The following is a 23,623-nucleotide window of genomic DNA, read 5'->3' as shown; positions in this document are numbered from 1 at the left end:
TGAGAAAACGAGGGAAACTAACTTGGGAGTAAAAAGTGGGAACAACTGACTAAAGCTAAGTAAGAGGAAGGCAGTCTGAATGAGAGGGAGCTCCTGCTCACTCCGTCCACTGACGAGGGCGGTTGAAGAGGAACTAAAAGGGAGGAGATTGAACCGCGTGCTGCAAGAGGCGGGAAGGGCTCGAGACGCCTCATAAGCATGCGTGGCTGAATAGGGGAAACTGCTTTGCAAGGCTCCAATCTGCAGCTCAGGGTGACCCTTTACCTAAAGTGGAGCACCCACGGGGACACTACTCAAAGAAGAATAAATGTTAACCTGATAACCATATGGAAACAGAAGCCATCCCGTCAGTCGGGACAGAAATACCTCTGACAAACAGGGGACTTTAAGGGGAAAGGAAAGGCGTGTGCAGGACAGGACCTCCCACCCTTTCCTAAGCCTCTTACTCTCACACACCCCAATGCTGGGGTGAGCAATAACTTATGGTGGGGGTCCACTCCAAGATTTTGGAAAGAGGTCATGGGCTGCCCTTTTCTGTAGAAGAGATGTGGGGTCTAAGATAGAGTTGGGGTGTGAGATCTGAGAGGGAGTTTGGGCAAAGAAGGGGGTTGTGACCTGGGTCAAGGGATTGGAGTGTAGGATAAAGGCGTATGAGTGCAACAGAGGATTCTGGTCTGGGGGAGGGGCTCCAGGATGGGGTGCAAAGTCTAGGAGGGAATTGTGACCTGGGAGAAGGGAAAAAGGGGGTACAGACTGCAGAGAGTTTGTCTGGTGACCTGGGGAGGGAATTGAAGTGTAGAAGGGGCAGGGGCAGAGGCAGCCTTTGGCTGGGAGGCACTTACCTAAAAATCTCCCAGACAGCAGACCTGCAGCACCGCCAAGACAGACTGAGGCTCCTGCCTTCTCCAGCCCCAGACCATTTGAAAAATGTAGCCTGCTCTCTCCATGTGGCTCTCAGCTCCGGGAGGGGGAAGAGGCTAGCATTGCCCCCAATTCCCCAGGCCAATCTCTCAGCTCCTATTGGCTGCTTGCTTCCAGCCAATAGGAGCAGAGACATTGGCTGGCATCAGTTCCTATTGGCTGGTTGTTTCCAACCAACAGGAGTTGAGAACTGGCCTGGGGGTGGGGAGACACAAAGCCTCCACCTCTCTGCAGAGCAGAGAGCTACATGGACTGCTCTTTAAACTCTCTCAGCTGTGTGCTTGAGGGTCCTGACAGAGTGGAACATGAGCCAGATCCAGTGGCTTGGCAGACTGGATTCGGGCCCTGGGCTCTTTTGCCCAGCCTTGCCCCAAGCACACAGCCTCCTTCACTGCCCTCCCCCAAAATCTTCAAGATCCTGCCTCCTGCCCTGAAGGACCTGGAGAATGCCATGCATGCATGCATGTGTTTATTTTAGTGAATGTTTGTTCAAGAAGCAGTAAGAATGAAGGTCATCAAATTTCATATGCAACTTCCTCTTCTCCCAATTTAAAGCAAGGTCATGGTTTGGCTGTGGCAGGAAAATGGGAAATGCCTGGAATTCAATTGTTTTCTATAACATGAAAAGGGAAGAGGTGTAACATCTTACCAAATTTCTAGCGACATGAAATGTCAGATAATGTAACTAGATTCCACTAACGCATCCTTTCATTGTGACAAAGATGACCAACTTATCCCCTCTCATTTTTCACTTCACTTACAACTTTATTTTCATGTTGCCCCCTACACATGAATTGCGATTCATGAGCTGCTATACACAGCTACCATCTCCTCTTCCCCCTTTTCTGGGGCCCATTCCTGAAAGGTGAATCTCTGCTAAAACTCACTTTTCCCATCACACCTAGAAAGAACTACTGTAGTTGATGAAGCCATCATCTTACTTTTAAAAGAATGTTTTGCTCTAACGTGCTGTGTTCTAATCTTCACTGAGCAACCACAAGCCTAATGATGTTACATCTGTCTTTTCTTCTCCAACCCTACCCATTTTGTTCCTCACATTTCTTATGCCACATCTTTAAGCTTCTTTTTAATATATGACAAATTTTTAAATGGAGAGCAGATAATTTTAACTTATACAATTTACAACTTACATTATTCTGGCCAACCACAAAACAAAATAGACATTTTAGTTTTCAGACAATTAGTTCTACCTTGGAAAACATTTTCTTACAACCATTCTGCCAATGCATTCCATTTAACGTGTATAACTTTTAAAAGCAAGTTAAAAATAGCAACATGAACAAAATCCCAATTAGTAGCAGTTGCAACAATAACCTTTGTCGGGATAAATTTAAGGTGTAAGGCACAGAGATAGTTACTATGGCAACAGCAGACACTTGCAAGGTACCATTAATGAGAAATGCAGTATCTGTCACACAAGAAGCCAGATGCTGTGGTAACCTGATGGTCTATTTAAAGCAACAGTGTTTTCTTCTTTCTGCCCTTCTATTTCAAGTAGTAGCTGGAAAATAAGCTGCTATAAAAGAATCTTTAAAATGCATGTTGTTCTTAGTTTCTATAATCTCTCCACCTTCCATCCTTAGAATTACAGTTTAATTGCTAATAGCTTAAACTAAGTTTTATTTAAAGCGTATTCACATCATACCTACCACGCATCACCACACTTCACATACTTTCTGCAAAATAGGATTTAGCTCAGACTACAAGAACAGTAAAGCAGGTAAAAGAGGCAGTGTTTTAGGAATGTGTACAGACAAAAAAGTTAAAAATCAAGAACGATTTTCAATTTGAGCATTACAATAATAAGATGATTATTTTTATGTATTTACAATAATGCTTTATTACATAAGCATTTCAGCATTTCCACAGCATATAAATTACCAATTTGTAATACTTTTACCAGCAACATTTTATCCATCCATCTACACACACACACACACCAACATTCAGTGTAAATCAAAAATTGTTAAGAAATTTGATGTATCTCATTTTTCTTTTTCATTCTCAGTTGCAAAAGACAAATCTGGACCATCACTGCCACCAAGAGCACTTTTCTCCAATGACAAAATTGCATGAATTCAGTATCGCACCTTTGGAATGACAGAAACTAAATAATTCACTGGGAAACATCATAACTCCACTGAAAAATGAGAAGTTGTGTATTACTGTACCTTCTCCTCATTGCACTGTTCCTAAATGCAGCATAAGCAGCTGACTATTCATATACCTTAGTATTCTCAAACTTTGCCCAAGTAGGTGCTGCCTTGGTGTCTTGCCAAGAGCCCAGGGACATGCCTGGTTTGTACAAACTGCAGTAAGTTGTTGCTACCCTCATCATTACTACAAAGATGAAGCCCACAAGATTTCAGCATGCATGGCTTCATCTTGACCCATGTGGCCTTATGCTCAGGACAAGATAAAGAGTTGCACACCAATGAGTGGATATCTTCCTTAAAAATAATTTTTAAAAAAAGGAAGTAATAGTGGCTATAAGTTGCACCACAGAACTTGTTTGAAAACTATTACACACACATATGGCCTTGTACACATCATTATAAGTAATGACATCAGTAGATGGCGTTTAATCACCCTAGTCAATCCAAACAAAGCAGTTGTGTCCGTGTTTAAAGATCAGTTATGAAATATAGACATCTTCCTTTTCCTAAAAACAAAGTTAGTGTAATAGTTCAAGAGAATATAGTTTATAGTCAAAACACTTAGCAGCTTATGATACAACAGGGATAAAACAGGTAGTACATATAGATTTTGGTAACTGGGTGGCTATGCTCTCTTCTGCACACCACTGTCACACGTGTCTCACGCCTAATTCCCAGGAGCTAGAATTCAAATGAGATATAGGATTAGGACATCATTTTAAACAAAATTACTTGATTTCTCAATTTAATGTGATTAATTCCTTATCACAGGAGCCACATAAATAGTGCTTTATTACACTAATTTTGGGCAGACTATGCCAAGTACTGTGCATGGGCCAAATATAGCCCATGGAGTTATACAATGTGGCCTGTAGCTGGCCTCATCATTAATGTGGAAATATGACCTGCAGTAAATAGGGGAATCCCAGTAAACAACGTCCTGGCTTCCTCAAAGCTCAAGACCAAGTTGTTGTATAGTTTGCTGAGATCCTATTATCCTTGTGAACTGTTCCAAACTGTTCCATTTTCCTGAAAATTAGATGCAGCCTTCTGCTTGGGATAGGATGGATATATATGCATTCGTGTTTTACGCTGAGAAAAATGAGCATAACACCAAGGGGATGATTCTATTATACTGAGTGCGAACTGAATTAATAACATTATGACACTTATTCTGCAGTGTTGACATATTTCAATGTGTAGCTAAATGAAAACAAACCATCAAAAACACTGAATGTTATGCAGGAGAAAGAATAAGGAAGAATCATTCAGGAAGAAAACAGATGACCTGGCAAACTGCATCTGCTGCAGTAGTTTAGGAAGAGAGGGCTAATAGAGGTTCTTTGAGATGGTTGTCCTTAGGGTGCTCCAGCTTAAGTGTCTGGAGTGCCACTGTGCCTTTAGTCAGAGAATATAGATAGCAGTGCCCTCGGTAGGCTGCGCACAGGGGGGAGATGGCACACACCGGAGCAGCTACTCCTCATATGCAGCCAACCGTCCCTTCAGGTCTTTCTGGATCTGAAACAGAGGAGAGAAAGAGTGGATGGTGGAGCACCCACAGGGACAACCATCTCAAAGAACCTCCTTTATTGCACAACGTGAGTAACAAGGTTGGACACTCCTGAGGGTGCTCAACCTTAGGTGACTATGAAGCAGTACTCATGCTCGGAAGAGGGAGCTTTGGTTGATCACTGGTATGCACTGTAGCTAATATCTTCTGGCCAAACCGAGTGTCATGAGACAGGCAAGTTTCAAGTGCACAATGCTTTGTAAACATATGAGTGGAGGACCATCTGGCAGATCTGCAAATATCTGAGAGAGGTATGTTATTCAGCTAAGCTGTATACATTGTCCTTGCTCTTGTGGAATGAGCATGTAGCTGTAGAGGAGGATCCTGCCCAAAGGTACAGTAAGTCAGTATAATACAGTCCATGATCCATTGGAGAGCCTCTGTTTAGAAATTGGCAGTTCTGTCCAAGTAGAAGGATACCACTCTGCGGACGTCCAATGTGTGCCATACAGCTTCCCTGGTGTCTGCATGGGGTTTTGGGAAGAATACAATTAATTAGAAGGATTCATTGCAATGAAAGGAAGTTGGGACCTTTGGGAAGAATTCGAGGGTGCTTGAAGAATGACTTTGTCCTTGTGGAATATTGTAAAATGGAGGGTCTGCCATCAACGCATCTAGTTCCCCTAGTTTCCTAACAGATGTAATGGTGATTAAGAAAGCCACCTTCATAGAGAGGTGGAGCATGGAACAGGTAGCAAAGGGTTCAAAAGGCTTGTGGGTGAAAGCCACAAGTACTAAGATGAGTTCCCAGGGTGAAGTTGGGGTCTTTGTGGGTGGGTAAATGTTTTCAATTCCCTTCAGGAAGCATTCAGTGATTGGATGGTCAAAAACAGACTTGTCAATAGGGAGATGAAAGGCCATTATCTCAGCCAGATGAATCTTTAGGGAGCTGAATGATAGTCCCAAGTTTTTAAGATCTAGGTACTCTTCAATCAAAGGGATGCTGTTGGAGGATTTATCTGTTTTTATTGTGTTCACACTGAGAATCTTTGCCACATGTAAAGATATGATTCCCTTGTCATTAGTCTGGAACTATTAAGAAGCATTTGTATGACCTGATCAGGGAATGTCATCTTTACTTAGGTGAACCAGTGAGAAACCATGCCTGAAGGTGAAGAGTTTGGAGGTGTGGATGATGCCTTCATGTATCAGAAGAAGCAATGAAGTCGCCCTGCCTTTCTTGGGGACATCTGCCGCTGCTAAGTATACCATGTCTGACTGGGCCAACAAGGAGCAACCAGAATTACTGTGGCCCAGTCCTGCTTTATCTTCTTGATTATTCAATGGAGGATCAAGATTGGAGGGAACGCATATGGCAGTAGTGTGTTCCACATTGTGAACACATTCCCCAGGGAGTGCATTCCAATGCCCACACGAGAACAGTACTGTGGACACTTCTTGTTGGCATTGGTTGCAAATGAGGCCACTACTGGGGAACCCCACTGGCTGACCACTTGCAGAAGGAGGTTGGAATCTGCCTGCCTTTCATGACTGGAATTGTGGCTGATAAACAGTTCTCAGCCATAGTTGCATGGGCCTCTCATGTAATCTGGCATGCTGTACTATGGAAGTAGCTGCTGCCATGTAGCCCAGTAATTGGAGACATGTCTTTGCAGTGACCTGGGGGTTGTTTTGACCTATTGCAAATAATTCCTTTATGGACTAAAACCTCTGCTGTGGAAAAGAGGCCACAGTCACTATACAGTCCAGGTGAGCGCCTATGAACTCTATTTCCTGAGCTGGTTGGAGTTTGCATTTCTGCAAGTTTATCTGTAGCAGTAGGCTCTGAAATGTTTACCTGGTCAGACTAACTGCCTCTTCTACTCTCTGACACGTGCTCTTAGCTGAAAGTTGAAGTACGGGAATATCATGACTCTCTGTCTGCGGAAGTGGACAGCCACGACTGCAAGTACTTTGGAGAACACCCTTGGAAACTTGGAGAGTCCAAAAGGTAGCACGGTGTATTGGAAGTGTACATTATTTACTGCGAATTGGAGGTACTTCCTATGTGCTAGGTGACCTGGAGGTCAAGGGTCAATAACTAGTCTCCTTTGTCTAAGGCAGGGATTACTGTGGATAGGATGACCATCTTGAAGCACTGTGGCCATATGTAATGGTTGAGCTTTCTTAAGTCGCGAATTGGTCTCCATCCTCCAGTCTTCCTCATTGTGAGGAAACAGTGAGAGGAGAACCCTTTGCCCTTGTGACCTTGAGGCAAGGGTTCCATTGCTCCCAATTTTTGTAGATGGTTCAGCTCCTGGATGAGGATGGTCTTGTGAGATGGGTCCCTGAAGGGAGAAGGGTGGTTAGACGGAATAAGTGAAAAAGAGATGCAGTAACCATTCTTGATAATGTCCAATACCTATCTGTCCATAGTAATAGAGGACCATTGCAGGTAGAAAGGTGATAGAAAGCTGCGGAATATGGGGAATGTGTCCAGCTGCCTTAGAATAACTTGAGTTATGCCCTCAATCTGAACTTGAAAATGTTTGCCTTGAAGTTGATGTTTGGGAGGTTGAGGGTTGGTTGGTGCACTGCCTGCACCTGGTCTGTCAGTGCTTACATCTGAGCTCATATTGTCTCTGTGGTTAAAGGTCAATTAAATGGGATGGGCCTGTATTTCTGAGTAAAATATTTCTCTTGCTTCCTTTTCACTGCAGGGACATGAATGCCTACCATCTTGAGAGTAACATGCACATCTTTTAGCATGTGCAGGGAAGCATCAATGGTGTAATGCAAAGACTTTCAAGCCTTAAAATGGGGAATCCTCCACTGTTGTCTGCACCTCATGAGTAAAGTCAGATGGGTGGAGCCAGGAGGCTCTCCTCATCACCGGGGCCATAGCATTACTGAAGGATGCAGTGTTAGAGGCATCCAAGGCCACTTGCAGAGCACTGCAAGATATTAGAGCTCCTTAATTTATGTTGGCCCTGAATCGGCTCTCTTTTTGTATCAGGGAGACTCTCAGTAAATTGTGATATACACATACATGTTTGAGCAGTTATTTTGCTAAGAGTGCAGTGTAATTTGCAATCCTTAGCATAGGGATGCTGAGGAGTATGCTTTCCTGCCCATCAAGTCCAAGTGTTTCCACTCCTTATCATAAAGAAGAGATTCTGGCAGCATTTTGCTTTCCTCTTTGGTTAACTGCATCAACAACCAAGGAATTGGGAGAGGGGTGGGAGAAGAGCAAGTCAGCTCCTGGAGGTAATACCATAAAAGATCTGATAGAAAGTATGTCTACACTTGCAGCCTATTTCTGAATAGGGCTGCAAATGTAGGCATTTGGAATTGCAAATCAAGCCCAGAACTTAAATATCCCATACTTGATTTGCATCTTCCCATCCGGGCACTCTTTTTTTTTTTTTTTTTTTTTTTTTTAATTTACAAGCCCGGAATAACTGCCTGCATCTACATGCAGCAGTGCAACGGGTGTTCGAAATAAAGCCCTATTTTGAACTACCTGTTATTCCTCCTGCAATGAAGTTTAATGCCTTTGCATTCTTCTATATATCCTCTCTGTCTGTTATGGTTCCCTTTCCACCATCATTAATTCCAGCCTTCATAATATCCAAGAGTAAATGGTTCTGCGGGACCTAATGACATTTTAGTAAATCAGATATCCTGAATGCCTCTGAGATTCCTAAATTACAGCAGATTCCATCAGCAAAAGAATGGAACTATTCATCGCTCTTTTGTGCAGTCTAAACAAAAGTGGGCTCCATGGAGCAACGAACCTGTAAGTACGCTGAAAGCACCCTGAGACAATATGCCACAGGTATAAAACACATCTGATCTGGTGATGTCCAGATTCATATTTTCAATCAGCATTTTAACTGCAGTTAACAATTGCTAAAATATAGTTATAAACACTTAGGCTACGTCTACACTGGCATGATCTTGCGCAAGAACTCTTTTGCAGAAGAGTTATTGTGCAAAAACTCTTCCAGAAGAGAGCGTCTACACTGGCATGTGCGTTTGCGCAAGAGATGTGCTTTTGCACAAGAGCATCCATGCCAGTGTAGATGTTCTCTTGTGCAAGAAAGCTCTGATGGCCATTTTAACCATAGGGCTTTCTTGCGTAAGAAATTCATGTTGCCTGTCTACGCTGGCCTCTTGCGCAAGAACAGTTGCGCAAGAGGGCTTATTCCTGAGCGGGAGCATCAGAGTTCTTGCACAAGAAGCACTGATTTCATACATTAGAACGTCTGTGTTCTTGCGCAAGAACTCGCAGCCAGTGTGGACAGGCAGCAAGATCACGCCAATGTAGACACAGCCACAGTGTACATAAAATTCCTTTATTAAGCAGATATCCTTTTTCTGTATGTTTTTCCTTAAATTCTTTTTGTTTGTTTGTTTCTAAGTGTCAGATTCTGTCTCCCATTCTATACCACCTGCAACATATTTTACAAGCCATTATATTTTGAGTTGCAGCCCACGGCTAGATCAAACTGATACACATTGTTGGGTTCTAAATTAACTGTAACCTCCAAGGAAAATTACCTGGGTGTAATCTGTTCAATGCAAAGTTAGTAAGACAAAAACGTTAGAATGCATAAAAACTGGAACAGAAGACAATAATGAAAATATTATCTAGTCACTATAAAGTCAATATTATTGTCTCATATACAGTGCTTTCTATCTCAAAAGAGAAACAAGAAATAGAAGGGGTCCTGAAACTCTTCTTTTGGAGAAAGACATACATATTGGAACAGTTTGGTATAAAGAGCAAAAAAACAGGAGAGAACATGGTGATGCAAGTATAAAGAATAATGTATGGTACAGAATAGTTGATCAGGTGCCTTGTAACCCTCTCATAATACAAGTCTGAGAACACAGTAGAGGTATCACATTTAAGCCAATAAAAAGAAACACTTCTTATTCAGCATATAATGAGGCTGCAGAATTCATTACCACAAATAACTTTTTTGAACACCGATTAAATACTTTGTTTTCACAATACCTGGTAGAACATTTCCTGCACCTCCAAAAATAATTCTCAATGAAAGAGTCCCATAAAAAAAATGTACATTACTTGGTAGTGGTTCATTAACTGCTGCTCTTTCATGCAAATGTTCTTAAAGGATATATTGGGAATTAATGCAATCTGAAAGCTCAGTTATTGCATAGTTCAGGGCCCTCTTGAACTTATGGCATGTTGTGAGAAAAGGATTGATTTTAAGAATACAGTAATAATGATTTGGGGCCTGAAGACACATGAGGGCATTCGGTTAAAATCAGAATACTATGACTCAAGAAATGAGAGAGAGATTGATTCCTTCCTGCACTCCATATCCTCCTTCTGTCAGTGCTTGAGGAAATACTATTTAACCTGCGCAATGGACAAGATGGGATCTCTTATGGGGACTAGCATCCCATGCTGCTGTAATTACTCAGAGGACCGAACAGCTAACCCATTACAATCTACTTTACTTGTAACCATGTCCATGGTTGCAAAAAAACCTGAAGTCTGTCTAGACTTCATTTTTATTCAATTTACTAGTAAAAAAATGATAAGAAAACTGTATTAGTTGGGAAATAATATATTCTGTGATTTCAGTTATCTATTCTGCTATGTAACAGGACACCAATAAATATGAACATTCTTTATGTGCTTGCTAGACTCTGCCATATGTTCAGATAGCACTCATAAGAAAATTGCAATAATTACAAAATATCAACAATATCAGATATTCACTATATAGCTACAATACCGAAGTCAGCAACCTAAAATCACAGAAATACTTCCTAGCTGCAACGGAACCACTTAAAAAAAATCATTGACAGCTATACCTTTGAAAATGTGATGTCCACAAAAATAAAATACTCAACAAGGACGTAAAAAATGCCTATTGACACTGCGTTCATGCAGGTGAAGAAAAGGACTGGTTGACTATGAGATCTTTAAATCCCCTTTGAACAAGAATTGGCTTGTGAAAAGTCAGTATGTGGAAATTGGGCTATTCCAACAATCCAGACACACAAGATTACAGTGAAACACAAATCATGGAACATCTGTCAAATCTGCCAGCACCAGGAGGCACTATGGAAGATCTCACTGGAGCTACAGACTGGACCATATCATGTGCCCAGCATGATAAAATCCTGTGATTGTGGTGCAAGGACAAGAGAAGTACTTATCAACCAAATTTGACAAAGGCTGTTCCCTCATGCAGGGGATTTCACTCCACCAAAGGAGTGAGATTCTGTGAGGGGGCTTTTGACAGAACAGATGCTGAGAGGAAAGGCTATGAACTCTCTTTAAAAGCACAAGAGTCTCTGCCATGCCCCCCAATCAGTGGCAAGGAAGGTGATAGTAGGGACAGACTGAAGCAGAAGCCAGAACAGGTAAATGGACTGAATGGCCGTTACCTGACGAAGTGTGGGCACAAAAGACCCATTGAGACTGCTTTCCCAGTGTACTGATAAACCCACTGACACACATCTCCTTGCTCTTGGTGGCTTCTCACCATCTTGTCCTGCTGGGCCAGATCTCTTGATCTCCCCCAGCCAAGGCATAGAGCTAAGATCACTGCCACCGCCGACAGCAATACAGACACTGAATCACCTCAAGTCTGAGGAGAATGCAACTTCAGGCACAACATTCAGGAAACCAATCATAAAATGATCAGAACCCTAAATAAACCATTCAGGCAAACCCCCTTTAACAATGAAAGGAGGATGTACTACTGATGGCTCCCCCAGGTAACAATTATTTACACTGGGCTTTATAGTAAATAAAAGTAATTGCATTAAGTACAAACAGTAGGATTTAAGAAGTTGCAAGTGAAGAGAGAGTAAAGTAAATTACAGATTTAAAATTTAAAAAAGCATAGCTAGTTCTAACAAATTGAAATGTATTTGTATTCTTATTGATAAACTAGGCAAATATAACTTAGATAGGGCCACGATAAGGTGGGTGCATAATTGGCTGGATAACCGTAGTCAGAGAGTTGTTGTTAACGGTTCTAAACCCTGCTGGAAAGGGATAACAAGTGGAGTTCCTCAAAGGTCTGTTTTGGGACCCGTATTGTTCAATATCTTCATCAATGATGTAGATATTGGGATAGAGAGTACGCTTATTAAGTTTGCAGATGATACCAAACTGGGTGGGGTTGCAACTTCTTTGGAGGATAGGGACATAATTCAAAATGACCTTAGCAAGTTAGAGAAATGGTTAGAGGTAAACAGGATGAGGTTTAATAAAGAGAAATGCAAAGTGCTCCACTTAGGAAGGAACAATCAGTTCCATACATACAAGATGGGAAGCGACTGTCTAGGACGGAGCGTGGCGGAAAGGGATCTAGGGGTCATAGTGGACCACAAGTTGAATATGAGTCAACAGTGTGATGCTGTTGCAAAAAAAGCAAATATGATTCTAGGTTGTATCAACAGGTGTGTTGTAAGCAAAACTCGTGAAGTCATTCTGCCGCTCTACTCTGCACTAGTTAGGCCTCAGCTGGAGTACTGTGTCCAGTTCTGGGCGCCACATTTCAAGAAAGATGTGGAGAAATTGGAAAGGGTACAGAGAAGAGCGACAAGAATGATTAAAGGTTTAGAGAACATGACCTATGAAGCCAGGCTTCATGAACTGGGCTTGTTTAGTTTGGAAAAAAGAAGATTAAGGGGGGACATGATAGCGGTTTTCAAATATCTAAAAGGGTGTCACAAGGAGGAAGGCGAAAATTTGTTCCTCTTGGTTTCTGGGGACAGGACAAGGAGTAATGGGCTTAAAGTGCAGCAGGGGAGGTTTAGATTGGACATTAGGAAAAAATTCCTAACTGTCAGGGTGGTCAAATATTGGAATAAATTGCCAAGGGAGGTGGTGGAATCTCCCTCTCTGGAGATATTTAAGAACAGGTTAGATAGACATCTGTCAGGGATGGTGTAGACGGAGCTTGATCCTGCCTTGAGGGCGGGGGGCTGGACTCGATGACCTCTCGAGGTCCCTTCCAGTCCTATTATTCTATGATTCTATGATTGCAAACTTACCCTAAAAATGTTCTTATTTCAGCAAAACTTTCAAGCCATGGAAGATCTTTTTCTCTCTGGCTCCCTGGCTATTTCCTTGGGTGTGTCTTGCTATCTAAAGACAATGAGACTGATAGCTTTCCAGAGCAAACAGACATTTCCTTTTGGGCAGGAATCCTCTGTTTCTACCTCCTCTCCCCCAACATACACACCTTCAATGGAAAATTACCTGGTTAAACTAGTATACCAGCATGTCCCTCCAGGACCAACCACTATCCAAACTTATGAGACAAAACTAGGCAGTTATCAAGTCCTTGACTATCCAGTCCTTGACTATCCAGTATTGGAAACATCCTTGATGGCTTTCGTTTGCATGTTCAAAACCATAAACCATTCCATGTCCCATATTTCTAACTTTACGGACAAGAATGGTACGTACACCAACATAAGAGATACAGATCTAGCAGACTGTGACACAAAAACTAATAGGTTACATGAAGTATTTTGTCAAAAGTATCATATTTGCATGCACAAAACAATTTCATATAGCATGGGGGGACAGAGCAGATGCAGAGAGGGAAGGCTAGCAAGTACCTTTAACAGCACAAGAGTCCCTGTCAAGAGCCCCAACCAGCGGCAATGAAGGTGGTAGTGGAACAGACAAACAGAAGCCACCACAGATAACTGGATCGAATGGCCCTGTTATCCATAGCAAATGGCTCAGAAACATTCAAAGTTAAAGAATCAAGACTAGTGACAAAAAATAAATCTGACTTCTGCATCATAGTGCAAGAATGAAGTTGTCTCTCTCATTCATACTCCTGCTGCATCAGGCCTCGGATTTATTTTGTGCTCCAATGTGGTGGTGGTGAAGGTTCTTTTGGCAATTTGCTGTTACACTTATCTAGTTTAAACAAAAAGTTCACTCCAATTAGTTTAGCACACAGAGAACTGTATTTATTTTTGTTGAATTTAGGACTCAAATCATACCCTATATACTAATGATACAGTGACATCAGCAGATAAGACAGAATGAAAACATTTCAAACCTATTTCTAAAGAAACACACAGGATAAGGCAATGGGAATTTTGTAATAAAGCAGCTTTCTACAGTACCTTTCAAACTTATCCTTCAGATCAAAAGACCTGAATGATACAGTATCATAGCAGTTATTATCCCTCTCAATTAATGGAGAGAAAAATGTATTTCAATATTAAAGAATGAGGCAAAGTACTGAAGCAGTAATCTTAAATGACTCTTCTCCTTGTAAGAAACTTGAACAACCATTAATACTAAAGCTATTTAAATTGCTTTTTAAATTACTCTAAAATAATATGATTGGGGTATTTTTGTCTGCAGCTGCAGGAAATCTACAATATAACATCATGATCTTTTTAGAGGAGATCAGTGTTTAGGAATAGAATCAACTGGATGTGGTGTAGAACTAAGTTCCCTGTCAGTTGCGAACCTGTGCATCCACACAGCTATTTTCGGAGTGCCGCTCAGAGGTTCAAAGCTCCCATATAGGCAGTGAGCTCAGCTGACCAGTGGGGGAGTGGGGTGTTTCTAAGCATCAGCTAAACAGAACTAGTTGTGTACTTGAACTGAGGAGATCCCAGAGCAGGCAAGCACAAGACAAGGAGAAAATAAGTGGCGGGAGGGAGAAAGTAATTAACTAGCTAGCTTGGGAGGGGGGGAGTTTGGAGAGTCCCATCTGCAAGGAGGCGGGGGCAGAGGCAGAGGAAGAAACCCAGGAGTCTCCTCAAGCCTCTTGGACTGGGAAGGGAGGTAAGGGGTGAAACTGCATGGGATGGGTGCGGAAAACAGGAGATGGGTAGGTGCTGGCATTAGAGTCAGGTGGCAAGGGGGGTTGTTTGTGCTGTGTTCTGGGGTGAAGTGGGGGGAGATGTGGATAATTTCTGCTGATCTTATCCTGACTCCCAGCTAGACTGCTGGTGCCTGCTAGTCTGAGAAGCAGGATTTTATCCCAGTCCGCAGCTGGGCAGGGGGGAGCAGATTGTACAGGGGTAGGTGGGGGCTGTTGGTGGCATCTAAGCAGTGATTTGGGGGCAGGGGCAGTTTGTTCGGGGTGTTCTTCTGATTCACTTGCTGTAGTTTTCTCTCTCTGGGTTGGAGGGGGAAACTGGTTGCATGGGGAGGGAGTGGTGCCATGACATTTGCATGATTCCATTGTGCACAAAGTTTACATCTGTGTTAACTGCTTACAGTAAGGAAGGAAGAGATTCTTTTAACAGAGATTTTTAGGAGTGCTGCAAATATCTAAAACTCTGATCTTAGTGATTTTTACTTGTGTTACTAATTAATACATGTTATATTGTATTGCATTAAGACAAGATGTTTGTTATATGGTTGAGTTCTGGCTCTTATGTCAGAAGTAGCAAGTACTAAGAATGATGCTAGTTGCTTTGTAGGATGAAATTTTATTTCTAAGCTCTTTGACACACAATCTGTCTACACACCCTGAAGCCATGTGTTAATTTGTTCTGGGGCTGCTTCTCTTTCAGTTGGTGACACACAAAAGATGAACATTTCAAACCAGGAAACTTTTATGTTTATAGAGCATGGATCCTAACATTCCCCAGAGAAACTGTGTAAGCCTTAGTGAATACCACTGTCCGCACCAAAGGTGGAGCACCCACAGGGACAATGCTCGAAAAACTGCATAAGCTTTAGTGAATACTTTTTGCTCTCCTTTCCAGTGTCAGTAAATATTGTATTAGTCATGCTCTCCTTGCAAATACTATTTCTATTTCTTGTTGACTCAGATTTGTTTAGTATCTTAAAGCTGAGCTATGTGGATAATATGTATTTTGGTGTGTTTACTAGCTTGAGTTGTTAAAAAAGGGTACATGTACTCCAAGGGTAGCATTAATTTTCTTTTTATTAATTTCATATTAATTATTGTAAACATTGTGCCTTGTTAAATACCTTTTTATGTGTGTGTGGGGGGGGTGTATTGGTGGTGCACATCCACACACTACCTCAATATTGGTGTTGCAAAGAAGAAATTTCAATGCGTCCAAAAGAAAATTCAACCCTCCTAAGGATAAAAAAAATGTTAGAGAGAACATTGGTGTGGAACTGTCAGCCTCAATAAAATCTTTGGGCATTAAAACATGCATAACTGGCATCAACTCAAGGCAATCATCTTTCCTTCATTCATTAACTAGTTACAGTACTTCCCAACAGAAAAAAGAGTGCATATCCTTAAGTACAGATAGCTCTAGAACAGGAGTGGGTGATAAGCAGCTCGCAGGCTAGACATTTTTGCCATCTTTAGCCCCTGGTGGGCCGCTGGCATTTTATTTACCTAACACCTCTGCAGGTAAGTCCATCTGCAGCTCTCATTGCCCACTGATTGCCATTCACAACCAATAGGAGCTGCAGGAAATGGTACAGACCAGCACATCACTTCCTGCAGCTCCCATTGGCCAAGAATGGTGATCCACAGCCAATGGGAGCTGCTAGCGGCTATACTGGCAGAGACAGATAAATAAAGCATGAGCAGACTGCTAGAGGCTTACCCTGGCAAATCAACCCTGCTCTAGAAGCTGAAGACATCCGTTTAGCCTAGAAAAATTACAAGACAGTAAACAGTGCAAACTCCAAATTCAACTCCATCTAAATTCGATCCTAATCTGGAATGACACCTGTGACTAATCACCTTTTGATGTCTTGCAACTAGGAACTGTTTTTTACACTATCAGCAAGGGTCTTTTTTTAAAAAGACATTTGTCAACTGCTAATTGGACTGACATCAAATTCATTTCATAATTTGTATCTATGACCTGAAAGTGAAAGGCTCTATATATATAGTTACTCATTCTCTGAGTCATCAATTCCTCCACTAATGAAGGTTTTCAAATTTAATTAGGTAACAGATACGAAAAATTCAACTCCATATAAAATACTTTATTTTAGAACCAATTGGTACAATGCTACGTGGTAACTAAGATTGCAGGAAAGAGCATATGCTCTTTCCTGCAATCTTAGTTACCACGTAGCATTGTACCAATTGGTTCTAAAATAAAGTATTTTATATGGAGTTGAATTTTTCGTATCTGTTACCTAATTAACAGGAAGGTAAAGAGTGAGGTAAAGGTAAAGAGTGAGGCCGTATACCTCTGAAGAAAAATATGTGGAGTTTTACGGAAGATAGCTCAATACTTATCTTAGATGTGAAGAAGGGAAATTAGGCTATTTTAAAAGAATTACTGATAGGCAAATAGGCAAGAGTCGGTGTCACAGGTTGCAGTGGAGCGCTAAACCAAGTTAAATTATCTTAAAAGGGTGTCAAAATTGGGGCTTGCCCTGATGGGAAGGACCGTGGGGACCTCCCCGCTGGTTATCCGTCCTGGGGCAACGATGTCGACCCCTAGCCCCCTGGCGGTGCGCAACCGTCCCGGAACCTCCACCGGAGGCCCGGGAGCAGCGCCTCCAGTAATCCCCACAGGGGACCTGGGGCTGCACTCTCCCCTGCTGCCTACAGGGCAGCTGCCGATGCTGCGGGGCAGGCATGTGGATGCCCAAGGACTTTAACGTGGACCTTGTGTCCTTCAGGGTATGGAGCCTAGAGTCAGTGTGCTCCGAGAACAGAGTTTTGCCCTCGAAAGGCAAGTCCTAGATCGTATGTTGCACATCAGGGGGAATCGCTGAGACATGCAGCCATGTCCTGGGACGCATAACGACACCAATTGCCATAGTGCGGGCTGCCGAATCAACGGTGTCCAGTGACGCCTGGAGAGCGGTTCGTGCAATGACTTTACCCTCCGAGGCAATGGCCGTGAACTCCTGACGGTCCTCCGCTGGGAGTCTGTCTCTGAACTTTTCGACGGCCTGCCAGGTATTAAAAGCATACTGACTTAGCATCACCTGCTGATTAGCGATGCGGAGTTGTAGTGCCCCTGTGGCGTAAACCTTACGGCCCATCAAATCCAGCCGCTTAGGCTCTCTTGCCTTTGGAGAAGGATCGGGCTGAGAGAGCCTTTCCTTTTGGGCCGCAGCCTGCATGACCAAGGACCCCGGGATGGGCTGTGAATACAGGTATTCATGCCCCGAGTGCAGGACATAATAACGCCTCTCGACCCCTTTTAAGGTAGGGGTCAAGGTCGCCGGCGTTTGCCACAGGGCATTAGTAATTTTGGACACCGTTTTGTTGAGCGGTAAGGCCAACCGCGTAGGCGCGTCCTCCGTGAGGATATCCACAATTGGATCCATGTCCTCAATGACAGGTTCCACCGGAACAGCCAAGTTAGAAGCCATGCGCCGCAGCAGATCCTGGTGCGTACGGGCATCCATGTACGGCAGACTTGGTGCCGGGTCTGCTAGTGCCTCGTTCCGAGATGACGACGACGATGATTCTTGAATTGGCACAGGAGTGGCTGTCGCCAACTGCGGTGCCAGTTGGGCAACTTTTGCCCCCGATGGGTCCGCCTCCAGTGCCGATGCCTGCACCGCTGGATTGGGTTGCGGTGCCCAAAGTGGGGAGGGAGGGGCCCGGGACAGTCAAGCCGACGGTTGGGAACGGTGCCCTGAAGCCTCCGACTCCAAAGAGGGGGGGCAGCTGACCTTGCCACTGATGGTAGGCCCAGGGGGTCCAAAAAGGCCACTGTGGATGCGGGGGCCATGTTTGCTGAGTGTGGTCCCGCCAGTGTCTGGACCTGTGGGCCAAGGATGCTCCCGAGGCCCCCAATCGGATGGAGGTAGCATCTGAGTCCGACGAGTAATCGGACTCGGGCCAGGGTAGAGCCAAGGAGGAATGCGGGGCAAACTTAGCCATGGATTCAGGCTTGCCCACATGATTACGGCGGGGCTGGACGATCTGCGGCACCGGAGGACCCATGCCCAGTGCCGGAAGGCTTGTTGACGGTTGCGGCACCGGATTGCTGAACCCAGTTGCAGTACCGGATGCGAGGTAGCCAGCTGCAGCACCGGGGTGCCTCGGTCCGGTGCCGGTTGAGTCGCCAGCAGTTGCGTCACCAGGGTGCCCCGGCCCGGTGCCGGTTGAGACGCCAGCAGTTGCGGCACCAGGGTACCCCGGCCCGGTGCCAGTTGAGTTACCACCATTGGTTGCGGCTCTGGGGTGCTCAGGCCCGGTGCCGGTTGAGTTGTGGCCGGCGGTTGCGGCGCCGGGGTACCCAGGCCCGGCACCAGAAGAGACCACTGCATTGATGCCGGTGCCGATAAAGGCACGGAGACGGATGCCGGCTCTTGGGTGTCCGCCATGGAGGAGAGAGGTGCCTGAGTGGATGCCACACGGCTACGGAGATATGACACCGGTACCGCCAGGCGGGGGGCTGGCAGGGAGGTCAGCTGCAGTGAAGTTCGAGCATGGCTCGAAGCTACCTGATACTGACTACTCGGCGTCGAAAAGGGTGCCGTAGTAGCGATCGGTACTGACCCCACATGGGCTGGTCCTGACGCGTAAGCCGCCTTAGCATGCCGACCTGGGCCATGCGGGGGCGAAGTCGTAGCCAGCTGAGTCTCCGACGAGGGTGACCTCGACCCTTCCGAGTCAACTGACAATGGAGGGGAGGTCGTGAGGCTAATAAGGTCCTGCGCTGCTTCAAACGTGTCCGGTGTGGATGGGCGGTGTGAAGGTAGGCGACCAGGACTATCGAGGCCTCCTCGATGCCGGCGGTGCGCCGCAGGAGATGTGTGTACCAGTGAGCCTGCGCCGTGGTGCCCAATAGAAGTTGATTTCTTTGAAGGGGACCTTCCGCAGGACTTCTTCGCCCTCTTGGATGGAGGAGAGTGAGACCGGTGCCGAGACCTCGATGCCGACGCACGGTGCCAGTGTGGAGCTTCCCGCGTGGAAGCTAGTGCGCTGCGCACCATAGGTTGCTGCAGCAGCACCGGTTGAAGCGCTGTCTCCATGAGGAGAAGCTTCAGGCGGGAAACCCTTTCTTTTCTCGTACGGGGCTTAAAGGACTTACAGATCTTACAGGCAATTGCCAGATGAGCTTCACCCAAACACTTAAGGCAACTGTCGTGTGGGTTGCCCCGGGCATAAACTTCCCACTGTCAGCGCACGTCTTGAAGCCTTGCAGCCCTGGCATTCCTTACTCCCAAGGAGGAAGGAACAGAACAAAGAACCTAACTATCTAACTATAAGAACTATTTACAGACAAATGTGAGAACAGGAACCATTAACTAACTAAGAGAGATAGAGATGCTCCAACGACCGTCACAGCAGTAAGAAGGAACTGAGGTGGGGCAGCACTGGCAGTGGTACTTATGCCCCGCCATGGCGGCGCCACTCCAGGGGGCACCCTGCCGGCGGTACGGGTACCGCTAGGGAAAACGCTCCGGAAGACATGGTGCACGCGGTGCGCACACCTACTTCGAATGGACATGAGCAACCACTCGAAGAAGAACTTGAGCCCTCTCCTCCACCCCAGGCTCCTCCCCCACTCCATCCATTCCCCCAATTCTCTGTCCCACCTCCTTTTACCTCACTACCACTTCATTCATTCCCCCAAGTCTCCACACTTGCTCCACCTCCTTCTACTCCTTCCGCTAGAGTAGAGAGCTTACTTACAACACTCCTTATAACACATCCCAAAATGACAATTTTTTTTGCAACAGGTTTACACTTGTGATCCACTGTGACACCCCCTCCCACCCAATCTCTTTCCAAACTACTCCTTCCTAGGCAGTCATTTCCCTTGTTGTATGTATGGAACTGACTTCCTTCCTACGTAGAGTACTTGGCATTAATCCATATTGAATTTCATCCTATTTACTTCAGGCCATTTCTCCAGATTTTGAATTTTAATCATATCCCTCCAAAGCACTTGCAAACGCTCCTAGCTCAGTATCAACTGCAAACTTTATAAACAAACTCTCCATGCCATTATCTAAACCACTGATGAAGATATTTAATGGAACTGGATACAGAATTGATCTCTATGGCACCACACTTATTAGTCCCTTCTTGTGTGACTTTGAACCACTGATAACTTCTCTCTGGAAATAATTGCAAACAGGTATGTATCCATCTTATAGTAACTCCATCTCTAGGTTGTATTTTCCTTGTTTGTTTATGAAAGTCAAAGTCAAAATATATCACATCTACCGCTTGCAAACTGATTGCTTAATTGTTTTCTCACTACCTTTCTGGCTACAGAGATTAAGCTGACAGGTCTGACATTCCGTGGGTTATCCTTATTTCCCTATTTATAGATTGGAAATATATTTCCCTTTTCTAGTCTTCTGGAATGTCTCCTGTATTCTGTGATTTTCAAAGATAATTGGTAATGCCTCAGATCTCTCACCAGTCAGCTCCTTGAGTATTCTAGGATGAGTTTTATCAGGCCCTAGTGACTTGAAGACATTTAACTTGTCTAAGTAGTTTAGCCTCTGATCCTACTTCATTTTCACTGGTGAAACCCAAAACACCTTTTTGTTGAAACCCAAAACAAAGAAACCATTAAGCTCCTCTGCATTTAGACATGTGCTGCTGCTATTTTTCCCCTTCATTGAGTAACAGGCCTACTCTGTCCTTGATCTTCCTCTTTCTTCTATACATTTGTAGATTTTTTTTGTTACCTTTTATATGTGTTTAGTTACTTTGATCTCACCGTAGTTTTTTATATTCATCCTTTGTGATTTGACCTTGTTTCCACTTTTTGTAGGATGTGCTCTTGATTTTTAGATCTTTGACAATCTCCTGGTTAAATGAGGGTGATCTCTTGCCACACTTCCTATATTTCCTACACAGCAGGATCGCTTGCTCTTGTGCACTTAATTACTCTTTGAAAAAAATGCCAACTGTCAATTGTTTTCTGAGTCTTGCTTGCCATGGTATCCTACCTACCAACTCCTTGAGTTTGCTAAAGTCTACCTTCTTGAAAACCATTGTGTTTGTTTTGCTGTTCTCCTCCTACCATTCCTTAGATTCATGAACTTTATCGTTTTATTATCACATTCATCCAAGCTGTCTTCCACTTTCACCTTCTTAACCAATTCCTCACTATTTGTCAAAATTAAATCTATAACAACTTTTGCCGAAGTAGCTTTCTCCACCTTCTGTAATAACTTGCCTCCAATACAGTACATTCCAAGAACTTGCCTTGTTATTTTCCAAACCAAAGTCTGGATAGTTGAATTCCCCAATCACCACAAAGTTCTGTGCCTGGGATGTTTTTGTTGGTTATTTATTAAAAAAAGCCTCATCCACGCTCAACTAGTTGGTAAGGACAGGAAAACAGAGGAATTGTCATAATATGTAGATCAGCATTTTACTCCAGACAGTGCCCAGCAACAGCTGTTTCTAAAAAAGGTAAAATAAATATTGCAGTAGATATCTATGGAACAACTGCCCCAATGTGAAAGTCTCTTTCCAAACTCATTAATGATGCTTTCCTGAATACTTGAGACAATTCAAATGAGTCTCACTAGTAGGTGTTGGTTTGCTGCGTAAAGGACACTGTTTAAACTAGTACTACAGGAGGGATGGAGTGCCTCCCAATGGAGAGGAGTCCAAGTCCCATACGACAACTACTGAAAATAAACTTACAAAACTATGAAAATAACTATTTTAAATGAAAAAGAGTGGATAGCACTGAAATACTAGACCTATGAGCATACAGCAGCAATAGAGGTCAGCGCAAAGCCAATGAATGCCATTAAGAGAAACATCTCCAACAGCTGTGCTCGGGGCACACACACAATTTAATCAGAATGGACATGTGTGCACACTCAAAGAAGAACGGGGAGAGTCAGAGCATGGAAGAGTCAGGAAGTAGAGACTGAGAGCTGCCAAAGACGCAAAGGAGAGAAGAAGCAAGAAAGAACGGACAGGAGCTGCTTGGAGAGAACTGAGATTGGGAAAAAGTTCCATTTAGAAGGAAAGCAGTAGTTATGAGTTGCATATTGAGGAGCTTGTATGAAAACTGATGGTGAAAGCCAAGAAAAGCTGGAGACACAGACAAGCAAAAGGCACAGGCAGTTGTGTCTAGGAAGGGTGGAGAATCCTGGTTGGTATGGGGGAGCTAAGCCCAGATGCAAGGTGGTTGTTGTGGGAGGGAAGATCCCCCAAGCAGGGAAAGAACTAACAGGCCAGCAGACCTGGAGCATGGAACACTGAAGACAAGTCTTTGAGACAAAGACCTGAATGAAGGGCTGCAGGAAGACTAGTCACTCTCAGGCAGTGAAATTTGGAGAGTGGGGCCCTGAAAGTCACTGAGAACATGGCCCTGTTATTGAATTTCAGATGACAGGCTTACTGAGGTTATCCCTGGAAAGGAAAATGGGAGATACCGGACGTATATTTATATTTATTGTGGAACTTCAAAAATAGTTTTCTAAAAGATATGGGGGTAGTATTCTACTGGTTTTTGTCAGTTATGCCCAGAGGTGAACTTTATTTTAGACAATGAGACTATATTCCATTCATGACAGAAGGATAATGGAAATGGAGGCAGACATTTCTGTCTTGCTGAAGTCTGCTGGTGGTGGCATTCCACATGGGGCCACCCTATAGCATCTTATACATTTTATTCTATCTTCATCTCATTTTTCACTCAGGGACCCTTGTATTCAGAAAGTAGGAATGGTTCTTTGCACAACAACTTCCTTAGGAAAGTAACAGACCATTCAGATAAAGGTGAAATCTCTAATAATTAAGTGTATTCAGATTTTCATATCCTTTACACTTGAAAATATATTTTTACATACAAAAATGTTTTTAATCAGAAACAGTGTATAGATGTCCTTATTGCCAGTCATTTATTCGACCAAAATATTCTAAGACTCTGCAGCTATTGATTGTAGAATCTTCGTTTATCTCATATGCACAAAAGACTTTCATAACTCAGTTACGGTACACCACAAAGACAGATGACAGGGTCGATCTACTCAGATCATCACCATGATAAATATCTTTCCACTGATTATGCTATTTGAGAATCTTTAATGCCAGACATGCTGTGCCCAGAATGTAAATTCAAATCCAATGCA

General features: G+C 43.7%; 1 protein-coding gene across 3 annotated transcripts in view; it reads right to left on the bottom strand.

Annotated features, from left to right (window-relative positions):
• TRAPPC9 (trafficking protein particle complex subunit 9) overlaps positions 1-23,623 on the bottom strand; it is a 660,858-nt gene that overhangs the window by 423,394 nt on the left and 213,841 nt on the right. Inside the window, exon 20 of one of the 3 annotated variants that reach the window (XM_075920072.1) lies at positions 2,869-4,616. The exons of the other annotated variants lie outside the window; for them this stretch is intronic. Coding sequence (XP_075776187.1) covers positions 4,601-4,616 — 16 coding nt within the window. The 3' untranslated portion in view covers positions 2,869-4,600. Of the gene's footprint in view, positions 1-2,868; positions 4,617-23,623 lie in introns of those variants that run through there. 3 annotated transcript variants of the gene reach the window in all.

Source organism: Pelodiscus sinensis, chromosome 2, assembly GCF_049634645.1.
Source record: "Pelodiscus sinensis isolate JC-2024 chromosome 2, ASM4963464v1, whole genome shotgun sequence".
In the NCBI taxonomy this organism is placed as follows: domain Eukaryota; kingdom Metazoa; phylum Chordata; order Testudines; family Trionychidae; genus Pelodiscus; species Pelodiscus sinensis.
This window is presented reverse-complemented; position numbering and strand designations above follow the sequence as displayed.